The sequence below is a fragment of the Patella vulgata genome, chromosome 4 (genome assembly GCF_932274485.2).
Source record: "Patella vulgata chromosome 4, xgPatVulg1.2, whole genome shotgun sequence".
Classification (NCBI taxonomy): Eukaryota; Metazoa; Mollusca; class Gastropoda; family Patellidae; genus Patella; species Patella vulgata.
In genome coordinates this window covers 60317942-60330063 of record NC_065882.2, presented here as the reverse complement: position 1 = coordinate 60330063, position 12122 = coordinate 60317942, and the positions used below count along the sequence as shown (strand labels likewise).

The 12122-nt window shown below is 35.5% G+C and overlaps 1 protein-coding gene across 1 annotated transcript; it reads left to right on the top strand.

Moving 5' to 3' along the window:
* The first annotated feature begins 187 nt into the window (after positions 1–187).
* On the top strand, positions 188–11183 carry LOC126817964 (R3H domain-containing protein 4). Its single transcript, XM_050545137.2, has 6 exons — positions 188–357; positions 1465–1640; positions 4377–4492; positions 4790–4898; positions 7131–7216; positions 10992–11183. The coding sequence occupies exons 1-6, from the start codon at positions 296–298 to the stop codon at positions 11181–11183; spliced, it is 741 nt and encodes a 246-aa protein (XP_050401094.1). The 5' UTR covers positions 188–295.
* The last annotated feature ends 939 nt before the right edge of the window (positions 11184–12122 follow it).

Here is a 12122-nt window from a genome sequence, read left to right as displayed (position 1 = left end):
AAACCGTTACAAAGCAAAATATTTAATCGGCATTTATATTCCTACTGGATATACTATCTGGGTTTTTTTCTGCTTGTAAATGATTAGATTCTATTTGTCATTTGTTTTACTTTTATTAAACATTTGCCAGAAAATACTGTTCGTTTCGTTTTTCTCTTGTATCATGTTGAGCATAAATTTGCACGATACCGTATTTCGTCATTGACCTGCAAGTTCTTCAGCAAACGTCAGATATTGAGCTATCCCTGCTTTTGTTTTGATTCATCAGCTTGTTTATTTGCCTTTTCCTGCAATCATGGGGGTAATTAGAGATCCAAACGATTTATTTTTCACTGGATATATTGAAGATGATCTGGGGTGAGTTTTGATCCTTTTTTCGATCCCGCAAAAATGACAGTTGTCTAGACATTTTACTGTCATTTAAGTTAGGCCTATGCACTGTTATTTATTATTGACAAGCCAGAATTTGGAACACTGTTTAGTTTGATGTGACATATTGTTAGATTTATTGCACAAGGGTCATTTGTCATAGTTTATATTGATCGGAAAGAACTGTTCATTTCATTTATTGCATGGGCCATGGATTTTGTCATTGAAAAAAGTGGCTGTTTTCTCCTACAACTTAGTACAAGACCTAACAAGTGAAACATTAGTGATGCTTACTCTTGATTTACCAGGGCAACACATAATTTCACAAATATGGATGTGCAGGTTTTGAATTCAATCAAAATGGAATTAAGAGTTGAATTTATTTAGACCTAGATTGCTATTTACCACATGTAGCTACCCTCCAGACATTTGACTAATAAAAATCTGAATATTATACTTATTTTAATTATAGGTTATACATACCTGGAAGAACAAAGCTAATATTGGGGGAAGTAATGCTGTCAAATAAATAAATATATGTGACCTTAAAATTGCATAACCTCATTGAAATGAGTCAAAATTATAATTCGCAATTTTATTTGGTTTTTAATATTTTGATTTGTTTTATTAATACTAGTAGGCAATCTGTCATTGATACGTACAGTAGGCTCAAATAGAAAATATAGTTAGACTAGTAAGCGTGTCGAGGCCATATCCATTTCTTACAAAAAGAGCTTGCCCAATCATCCTAAATGTGGTTGAAAGAAATTGAAATAAAGGTGAAACATAATTAGCGCTCGTGGAATACTTGTAACTTGGGCAGGGATACACATCTTCAACCATTGAATAACCCAAGAAGTATTCAACGGTCATTGAGTTCTAATTCTGGTTTGGCAGCCGTTTTGTACTTCACTTTGTACCTCAAATTGATTCGTACCTTTTCATATATTGTTGAAATCAGTTGAAAGAAATTGAATATGCCAAACCAGAATTAGCCAACTGTCATAAATACAATGTATTAATAATGTACATGTAGGCCTATGCCATTTCATGTGCTGGTACTGTAACTTACGTATTTAATTTGTATAATTTCAGATTACCAGAAAATGATCAAATAGAGGATGATGTTATGATCTGTAGTGTGTCGGATCTTAGATCCTCCAGTAAGACAAAATCTCGTAGCTCTCATAATAAGAAGAAAGGATTTGATGAGAATCTCTTACTGTCTAAACATCGTACTGGTGTTAGACGTGCTCGCAGAACAGAAAATTGTGAGTACCGAGGGGGGTTGAGTGGCCGAATGGTTAACACGAGGCCGTTGGACCATAAATAAGGTCTGTCGATTCCCCGCTTGTACGTGACAAGAATTAGGGTAGCCTTTCCAACCCTCTGGCTTTTCATTGGGTTTTCCGGTTTCCTCCGACGTGCAAGCAAATTATTGAAATAAGATTGAACCATACATATATGTTAGTCCCAAAATGACCTGGTTTGTGTCAAGTGGATGTTAAAGATACACACTAACTTTTCAACGCCAATCTTATTAAGACATTACATACTTGTTCCATGTGTAAAGTAACTCAGAGGACACATAACAGTTTGACCGTTTGTTGTGTAATACTGGAGATATAAGCCGCACGAAAAAAACAATTTATAGCAGACAAGAAGGTTTCCCAAACCTAGAGCAGTTCTTGAATAAATTACGATGTCGTACACACTGTTCACGTCATCCGCAATAAACAATCATGGCCACCTCCAGCAGCAGTTTCACACTGTATCATTGAAGTCTATCTATATGTGGTGTCAGAAGGAATTCCCTCTAAGACGCGATTACCCAGGTCTACTATCTATTGCGAATGGAACATGGCTGAATTTCATTTTTTGATTGTCGAAGATTGCCATTTTTATACACCCACATTTTCATGTGGACGTATATTGTCGTCCGTCCACAATTGTTTGTGAACACTCTAGAGGTCACAATTTTTATCCGATTTCAACGAAACTTGAAATATAGGTTTATCTCCAAAAGATCTTGGTTGCTTAAGATATTGGCATGTATAGGATCGAAACTTCATGGATTATGGCCCCTGTTTGTAGAAAAATCATGTTTTTAGCTTGTGGACCCTATAGAGGTCACAATTTTAATCCTATTTTGATGAAACTTGAAATGTAAGTTTACAACCCAAAGATCTCAGTTCCTTTTGATATTCGCGCATATCGGACCATAACTTCCTGAATTATGGCCCCTGATTGTACGAAAAATCGTATTTTTAGCTTGTGGACCCTATAGAGGTCATAATTTTTTCCGATTTAAAAAATCGTTATAGTATATCACCGTTACACCCTAAGGACGGCTAAGTTCGAATTTCGTAAAAATCAGACCAAAACTGACAGACAAAATGGCCGCCCCTTGTACTCAAATAGCGTAAAAATATGGTATATCAATGTTGTGGAACCCTCTAGAGGTCACAGTTTTCTTTTGATTATGAGGAAACTTGAAATGTAAGTTTATAACCCAAAGATCTTGGTTCCTTTTGATATTCGCGCTTATCTGACCGTAACTATTCTAATTATGGCCCCTGATTGTACGAAAAATCGTGCTTTTAGCTTGAGGTCCCTCTAGATGTCACAATTATTATCCGATTTAAAAAAACCGTTAAAAAAATATCAGTGTTACGCCATAATTTTGGTTGAGTTTGAATTTCGTGAAAATCGGAACAAAACTGCCGGACAAAATGGCCGCCCTCGTACACAATTAGCGTAAAAATATGGTATATATCAATGTTGTGGACCCACTAGAGGTCACAATTTTCTTCTGATTTTGGTGAAACTTGAAATGTAAGTTTATAACCCAAAGGTCTTGTTTCCTTTCGATATCCGCACATATCGGATCGTAACTTCCTGAATTATGGCCCTTGATTTCAGACCATAACTTTCTGGATTTTTGCCCTTAATTGTACAAAAAAATCCTGTTTGTTTTTAGCTTGTTCTCTATCCATCTCTTGCAAAATGTGGGCGTATCCTGCCTGGCAGCCGCTGGTTAAATGTATAAAATGATTTTGAGAGCGGCGGAGTAGTGCACCGAAGTGAATATTTACTTTTTACATCTGAATTGTTGTATTTTAAAACTTGTTGTGGCTAGCCTACAATTGAATCGCTAATATCTCAGTTCAGAGTGAAGTAATTTGACTGAAATTGTCAGCATATTCTCTTTTCCATATCTATTTTTTAATTATTATAGCAAGAACTGTGAGCTCTTTATCTAATCTTACCTAATGCCGCTTTAATGTAAAAAGACACCAGATACATGTAGCCATAAAACTTAGATTATCTTTAAATTTAGCCCAAGGTTAAGATATGCCATTAAGTTTATAAACCTGTAGTTACTCCCCTTTAACTATAAACCTGTAGTTACTCCCCTTTAACAACATATTGAGGATACTTGATTGAACGATCTGGAATAGTATTCTCTAAATCCCCAAAATAGTGACAATCGAGTGGAAAGGGGGATTTCGGGCTACAACGCATGCTCCAAATGGTTGTGCTTAAATATATCACGATTCTAGTCACACCACCACCATTGTTGGGACTGTGGAAACTGTGACAGGACTGAATTCCACTTCACTTGATTGCAATTCGGGACATTCCGGACTGAAAATCGAGCATCCCCATTGAAATTTGTCCTTTAATGTGTTGACATTGGTCCCTCTGCCACAATTTTTTGTGAGTAGTGAAAGTTATTATCTGATTGACTTGACAGCGGTGTAACTTTGGATTATGATTGAAGAAAAAATGTCATGCCACCCAATCTATGAGTTAAAACTTCACAATTTTTAAAATCAATGCTCATGCGAATATTTCTTATTGAACTTTAGAATGGATTCTTGTTTTAATTGTTTATTATCTATTAAGGATTTTTTTTTCCCCCATTTTTTGGGGCCCATTTTTGAAGAATTTTGAACTTTATACTTTAGTACAATATATAGTGGATTTATAACTTAATATTTCAGTACAGTATTTAGTGAATATGGTTGATAAAGAGGAATGCGAATGTGATATGGTTAGTCTTAAAGAACCTCATGTCTCAGCTTTTGCTCAACTCTTTATGGATCATGAAAAGATGAAGGTAATTTGCTTATAATAAGATAAATGTATACAGTAGTAAGTTACCTTTATTAAAATGTTAAATATTTTTAGTTCCAGTCATAATTTTGAAAATAAGGCCTCATAGAACAAAATATTCTAGCGCTCATTTACTGCCATTATCCCTAAACTGAAAAGGGAATTAGATTCTTTAGGTATATTTGACAGATCGAAAATTATTCTTGGCTGAAAAGCAATTTAGAAGCCAAAAGTGTATATTAACATTTTTGGTAGAAATTAGCTGTCATTTCATCTCTTTGTGCCTGTTTGTTTATTACAGATCTGGAATGACTTTGTTAATGGAAATGGTGGTAGAAAGAAAAAGGATCAAATGGATAGAGAGATAGTAGAAGAGGAAGAATGGGAGGAAATACCAGATAAAAGAGTTGGTATGTTGCACCAACTCGTGTTGAACATCCAGTACATTTTCTTATATCAGAAATTTAAATTAATGGTAGAAATCAAACTCAACATGGGTTAAAATGTGAGATGGTCTCTTTGAAGACTGTTATACAATAATCTGATTAAAACAAAGGTCTAATATCGTTTCTTTCAAAATTTCGTTTTACTTGGCTACACTACACTAGGATCTGAAAGAGTTGTTAAATAACAAAGGATTAGCAAATCAAATGGTCACAGCGATAGAATGTAAAACAAAGCAAACGTTGTATTTCCAAATAGCTACTTGAAACACAGATGCTGATTGGTTAATAGAATGACAGGCGTCATATGGCAGTAGTCGCTCACATGACAACTGGTCAGATCTTAATGTAATAAAGGCCTTTGAAAGTATAAAAAAAAACGAAATATAGACCTGTTTGAATCAGATTGGCTACAGTGTATACACGTATACAACAGTTAACTTCAGTCGCTGTATTCAAGAGCTTTTGTTGTGCTATGATGCTATTAAGTACATTTAAACATGAATGTACTGGATGACTAATACTGTCTGGGGTTAAATCCTCCTATATTTTATATAGATATATATATATACAAAACATTCAAATCATTTGTATAAAAAAGGTAATACAATTTCAATTTTTATATACTTACATCAAAATGTGGTCACAGATTGTTGTCACCCCTGTCAATATTTCCATCCGTGTTCCACAATTGCTTGTGGAGGCTAGAGTTTTCATCCAATTGACATAAAATGCATTTGCAGTATTTATATTCATGAGACAAAGAAACCTAGTAGCTCAAGTTATAATCTGATAGACTTCAAGTTTATATACTGGTACCATGTTTTATACATACAATGGTTTTTGTTAAGTACTTGCAGAGTTATGGTCTTTGATCGCTTTAGAATTATTTTGAGTAACCTAGCAGCTGAAATTATTATCTGTTAAAACCACAATGTTTATAGTTTATGTCAAGGGAATGAAGAAATCTAACAATACTAAAGGATTCATGATAATTTCTTGATGAGTTAGGAATAGGTCACCAAACCTGATATACCCAGATGTGTAAATAAAGTCAGAAGGATCAGAATTTATACAGTTTACTGATTGATCAAAATGTATATTTTTATGGCAAAAAGGAGATCATGTGGCTAAGTGGGTAAGACACTAGCTCGCTAGCCTGGAGGTCGGGTGTTCGATCCCTGCATTGGCCGAGAAAGTTCATCCAGATTTTCCGGCGTGGTTCTCCCTTGTCAGTGATGCAGGACGGAGGGGCTGACAAGGAAAGCTGTCTAGTCGTTTGGATGGGACGAAAAACCGAGGTCCCGTGTACTAATTGGCGTGCACGTAAAAGATCCCTTGGCAGTTGGAATTCGATATAAGAGTAGGCCGTAGTGCCGCTGTCCGGTCAAAATTTCCCTCATAGCACACTGTATGGCGTATGCCCGTCTTCATTAGCCCAGGTTAGGAGCAGAACAGTAGGACGTTAAACTCCATTTCATTTCATTTCATTTATGGCAAAAATTTGACAAAGAAAAACTCCTTGGACGAAATAGCTGCTGTGGGCATATGCCCGGCAACCTATCTTTATTTATTTTAATATATTGTTATGTTTTCTCCAGCTCTTAATAGCATATTTCGTCACTACTGTCCGTTGTCGTTCCATCATTTACGTCTTCTTTTCCTTGAACAATTTAAAGGAAATTTGGTAGGTATATTGCTTATTCAAAGGAAACTCCTGGCCACCATAGAGGCTGTGCAGAGGTACCTCTGAGGCACAATATGGTAATATGGTAATCATGATAACAATGATTCTAATCAAGCTAGATTGTTCAAACTTGATGTAATTGTTCATTGTTAGTTAGCCTTTACTGAGTTCGTTGATAAGCATTTTCGGCTAAGACTTTGGTCTAGACTTTAGAACATGATAACTTTGATTCCAATTAAATGAGATTCATGAAACATAGCATAATAGTTTCATTACATCAATATCTTGATTAAGTTTGATCATGAGCATTTTCTTTTTAGGCTGTTTAGAGATAAGCAATTTGGTTGCTATGCTTGCAAAAAGATAAATTAGCAAGTAGTTAATAAGCCTCACTGTTAATGACTTGTTTATCTTGTGTTATACAGAACATATTTCTTTCTTCCAGATTTCTTTATACAGCAACATGAGATAACATGTCTGTATATATTTGTTTATGCCACTTTATTTTACAGTACACCCAGCTTTTACTGCTGAGGAATCATTTAGACGATTACATAGTAGCTTTAAGAAGCTGTTGAGAAGAAGACATATTCCTTTGGTAAGTAGAAAGTTAATAGGCTTCAACTGGGACTATTTTTGAATCAATATATTATGATATTTCATTTGCTTTGTTAGGTTGCACATCCTTGTATTGCAATGAGAGCACCAAGGACATTGCTGTGCACACGATTTTTTACGTTACTCCACAAAAAATATAGTAATTTATAGAAAATAATCTCTTAGCTTAACATTTTTATACGCCCATATTTTAATGTGGACATATTATGTTGTCGCCCCTGCCATCCCGTCCATCCCCAATTTGTTTGTGGACTCTCTATTGGTCACAATTTTTATCCGATTTTGACGGAACTTGAAATATGGGATTATCTCCTTGGTTCCTTTCAATATTTGCATTTATCGGAACGTAACTTAATGGATTATGGCCCATGATTGTACAAAAATCACATTTTTAGACGCCCACGTTTTCATGTGGACGGATAATCTCGTAGCCCATTTTGTTCAATAAATTATGTTTTTAGCTTGTAGACACTCTAGAGGTCACAATTTTGGTACACCCACATGAAAATGTGGTCGTATATTGCTGTTGCCCCATCAATTTCAATAATTTCCGTTTGTGGACATTCTACAGGTCACAATTTTTATCCGATTTTGACGAAACTTGAAATATAGGTTTATCTCCTAAAGATCGGATGTATCTGGTCAAAACTTTATGGATTATGGCCCCTGATTGTACGAAAAATCATGTTTTTATCTTGTGGACACTCTAGAGGTCGCAATTTTTATCCGATTTAGATGAAACTTGAAATGTATGTTTATAACCAAAAGATCTTGGTTCCTTTCCATATTCGCGCATATCGGACTGCAAATTCCTGGATTATGGCTTCTGATTGTACGAAAAATAGCATTTTTAGCTTGTGGTCCCCCTCATATTCCTGAAGAAATGGTCCGAGAAATCCGTCTCTGGCCATTGCTGGATTGGCTTCTGATACTTGAGCTTTTGAGGGAGTGTGTCTATTCTTCCTGTTCAAGCAAATCTATCCCAAGTACAGCAACATGACAGCCTTTCGTCTAATCTGGGGTCTTGCCTAAAACTTTGGACGGTGATTTAAGGTATTACCAGCGGCTGCGAGGCAGGATACAATCATATTTTGCAAGAGATGGATAGAGAACAAGCTAAACAAAAAGCGATTTTTCGTAACATCAAGGGCCATAATTCAGGAAGGTACAATCAGATATGCGCAAATATCGACAGGAACCAAGATCTTTTGGTTATAAACATGCATTTCAAGTTTCATTAAAATCGCATCAAATTTGTGACCTCTAGAGGGTCCACATTCTTGATATACCAGATGTTTACACTATTTGCGTAGAGGGGCGGCCATTTTGTCAGGCAATTTTGGTCCGATTTTCACGAAATTCAAACTTAACCAACATTACGGTGTAACGGTGATATATTCGAACGTTTTTGTAAATCAGATAATAATTGTGACATTTAGAGGGACCACAAGCTTAAAACATGATTTTTTGTACAATCAGGGACCATAATTCAGGAAGTTACTATCTGATATGCGCAAATATCAACAGCAACCAAGATGTTTGGGTTATAAACATGCATTTCAACTTTGATATACCAGATGATTACACTATTTGCATATGGGGGGAGGCGCATTTTGTCTGGCATATTCAAAAGGTTTTTTAAATCAGATAATAATTGTGACCTCTTGAGGGACCACAAGCTGAAGACTCGATTTTCTGTACAATCAGGAGCCATAATTCTGGAAGTTACGATCCGATGTGCAAGAATATCGAAAGGAACCAAGATCTTTGGGTTATAAACATGCATTTATAGAGAGTCCACAACCTTGATATACCATATTTTTAAACTATTAGCGTACGAGGGGCAGCCATTTTATCCAGCAGTTTCGATCCGATTTTCACGAATGTTGAACTCAACCATCATTAGGGTGTTCTGGTGATATATTCAAACAGTTTTTTAAATTGGATAAAAATTGTTACCTCTAGAGGGACGACAAGCTTAAAATGCGATTTTTCATACGATCAAGGGCCATAATTCAGGAAGTTACGATCCGATATGCGCGAAGATCAAAAGGAACCAAGATCTTTGTGACATAAGCATAAATTTAGGGTTGCATCAAAATCAGAAAAAAATTGTGGCCTCTAGAGGGTCTACAACCTTGATATACCACATATTTACACCATTTGCGTTATATAAGGGACGGCCTTTTTGTCTGTCAGTTTTGGTCCGATTTTCAAGAAATTCAAACTCAACCATTATTACGGTGTAACAGTGATATATTCACACGTTTTTTTAAATTGGATAATAACTGTGACCTCTAGAGGGATCACAAGCTAAAAATGCGATTTTTTGTATAGCCAAGGGCCATAATTCAGGAAGTTACTATCCGATATGTGCAAATATCGAAAGGAACCAAGATGTTTGGGTTATAAACATTTATTTCATGTTTCATCGAAATCGGATCAAAATTGTGAGCTCTAGGGGTCCACAACCTTATATACCATATTTTTACACGGTTTGCCTACGAGGGGCGGCCATTTTGTCCGTCATTTTTGGTCCAGTTTTCACGACATTCGAACACAACCATCATGAAGGTGTAACGGTGATATATTCAAACTCTTTTTTAAATCGGAATAAAATTGTGGCCTCCATAGGGTCCACAAGGTAAACAACATGATTTTTTGTACAATCAGGGGCCATAATTCACATTTGGTCCAATTTGGAGCTCAGTTTAAAGCGTAATGATATTGTTATGCAGTTAGCTATTGGTTGTTAATCGGACTATTGAACAATCATAATTTGGAACAGAAATTTGCTTCCTTTATAGCAGTGTTCAATGGGATTAGGTATAATCAAACGAAACACTGCAAGGAGTATGGTTCCCCCTAGAAGCCATATCACTGTTACACCTTGATGACGGTTGAGTTTGGATTTCGTGAAAACTGCCGGACAACACGCAACATCAAGGTTGTGGCCCTCTAGAGGTCACAATTTTCATCTGATTTTGATGAAACTTGAAAATTTAGTTTATAACCAAAAGATCTTGGTTCCTTTTGATATTCACGCATATCGGATTGTAACTTCCTGAATTATGGCCCCTGAAATTACCAAGAGTTGCATTTTTTTTTTTTTAGCTTATTCTTTATCCATCTTTTGCAAAATGTGGGCTTATCTTGCATGGCAACAGCTTGTCACATTAACTTAAGCTTTTGGATAGTTTGTCAACTGGATGTGTTATTGAATTAGATTTGATTTTAAATATTTACAGCAATCTTACTTGTATTATTTTAAAATATGCTAATAACCACGTTGAGGTTAAAGTGGAAGGTGATGGTAGAATGGTCATAATGTCTGTCATTGAGTCCAGAAACCATAGTTGTCTTACCGCGAGGGTTTCTTCCAAATATCCATATTACCCCCCCCCCACACACACACACACACACACACACACACACTGATAAAGACCAATTATTTACCATATTAAGTCTAAAATTGACCTAGTTTGTGTTGAGTGAGCATTGAAAACCCTATTTCTCACTCTCATGCTAATTGCCAATACAGTTTTTTTTAGGAATAAGAAACACAAATATTTTGTGGACATAACTATTATCACAGGAATAAAATTGGCATACAAATAAGATTTCAGCACAAACCGATTTTAAGTAACCTTGGTCGCAACAATTGCAGTAAATAAGTGTTTGAATCCAATGGCATTAAAATTTATTATGATATTTTTTTAATTTGATTATTGTTGGGATTTGATTGTTATTTTCAGGGATTGTTAGAAAAACTTGAAGATGAAATTATTACATTCTTCCGTGATTGGCCCAACTCTGTATTTATATCTGAAATAACTTGTGGTTTTGAACGACTATTACTACATCACCTGTGCCATTTCTTATGTCTCCATTCTTCCAGTAAGTACACCAGTCAAACTAAAATTATATTTTTTTACGGCAAACATTAGCCATGTTTATTGCCATGAAAAACGGGTTTCCGTTCTAATAACTACAGTTTTGAAATACAAAATCAAGGTTTCCGTACCTAAAGTGCTCCCCTGGACTATAGTTTTGAGCTTATAACACCATTATAGCAATTCTATGGCTACAGTTTTGGAGTACAAACCAGTGTTTCAATTCTAGGATTAAAGATTTGGGCTTTAAAACCATTGCTTTAATAGAAAGATCATCAGGATTTTCCGGCATGGTTTCCCCTTTGTTAGTGGTGCAGGATGAAGGACCTGACAAGGACAGTCGTCTAGTCTTTCAAATGGGATGAAAAACTGAAGTCCTGGTACACATTGGCATGCACATAAAAGATACCTTGGCAGTTGGAAGTCAATATAAGAGTAGGCCATAGTGCCGCTGTCCGGCCAAAATTTACCTCACAATTTCACATATGAGACAAAGAATTTTATTGAATTTCAATAAATTATGTTAATTACTTTTAGAGTTATGGCCCTTGTTTTGCTTTTTTTAGACCCCTGTGAACGCTCTAGCAAAAGAAATTACCACCCGAGCTGTATCATATTAATATGCATTATTTAAACCAGTAAAACAAAGAAGCATATTGAATTTTAATGAATTGTGTTAATTACTTCTAGAGTTATGGCCCTTGTTTCACTTTGTTGAACCTTGTGAACGCTCTATCAACAAAAGTTATCTTCTGATCTTTATGAAATTAATATGCATTATTTAGATCAGTGAAACGAGGCGTATTGAATTTCAGCAAGTTGTGTTAATAAATTCTGGAGATATGGCCCTTATTTCATTTTGTTGAACCTTGTGAATGCTCTATCGACAAAAGTTATCATCCGATTTGTATGAAATTAATATCTATGGTCTAAAATACTCTCATTAGGCCACACAAAATAAATGTCTTGTTTCTCGGGCAACTGACAGCTGAA

Coding starts and splice junctions, on each gene's coding strand:
- LOC126817964 (XM_050545137.2), top strand. CDS start 296: ATGGGGGTAATTAGAGATCCAAACGATTTATTTTTCACTGGATATATT. Junction 1,641..4,376: donor TGCTCGCAGAACAGAAAATT/GTGAGTACCGAG, acceptor TTAATATTTCAG/TACAGTATTTAGTGAATATG. Junction 7,217..10,991: donor GAAGAAGACATATTCCTTTG/GTAAGTAGAAAG, acceptor TGTTATTTTCAG/GGATTGTTAGAAAAACTTGA.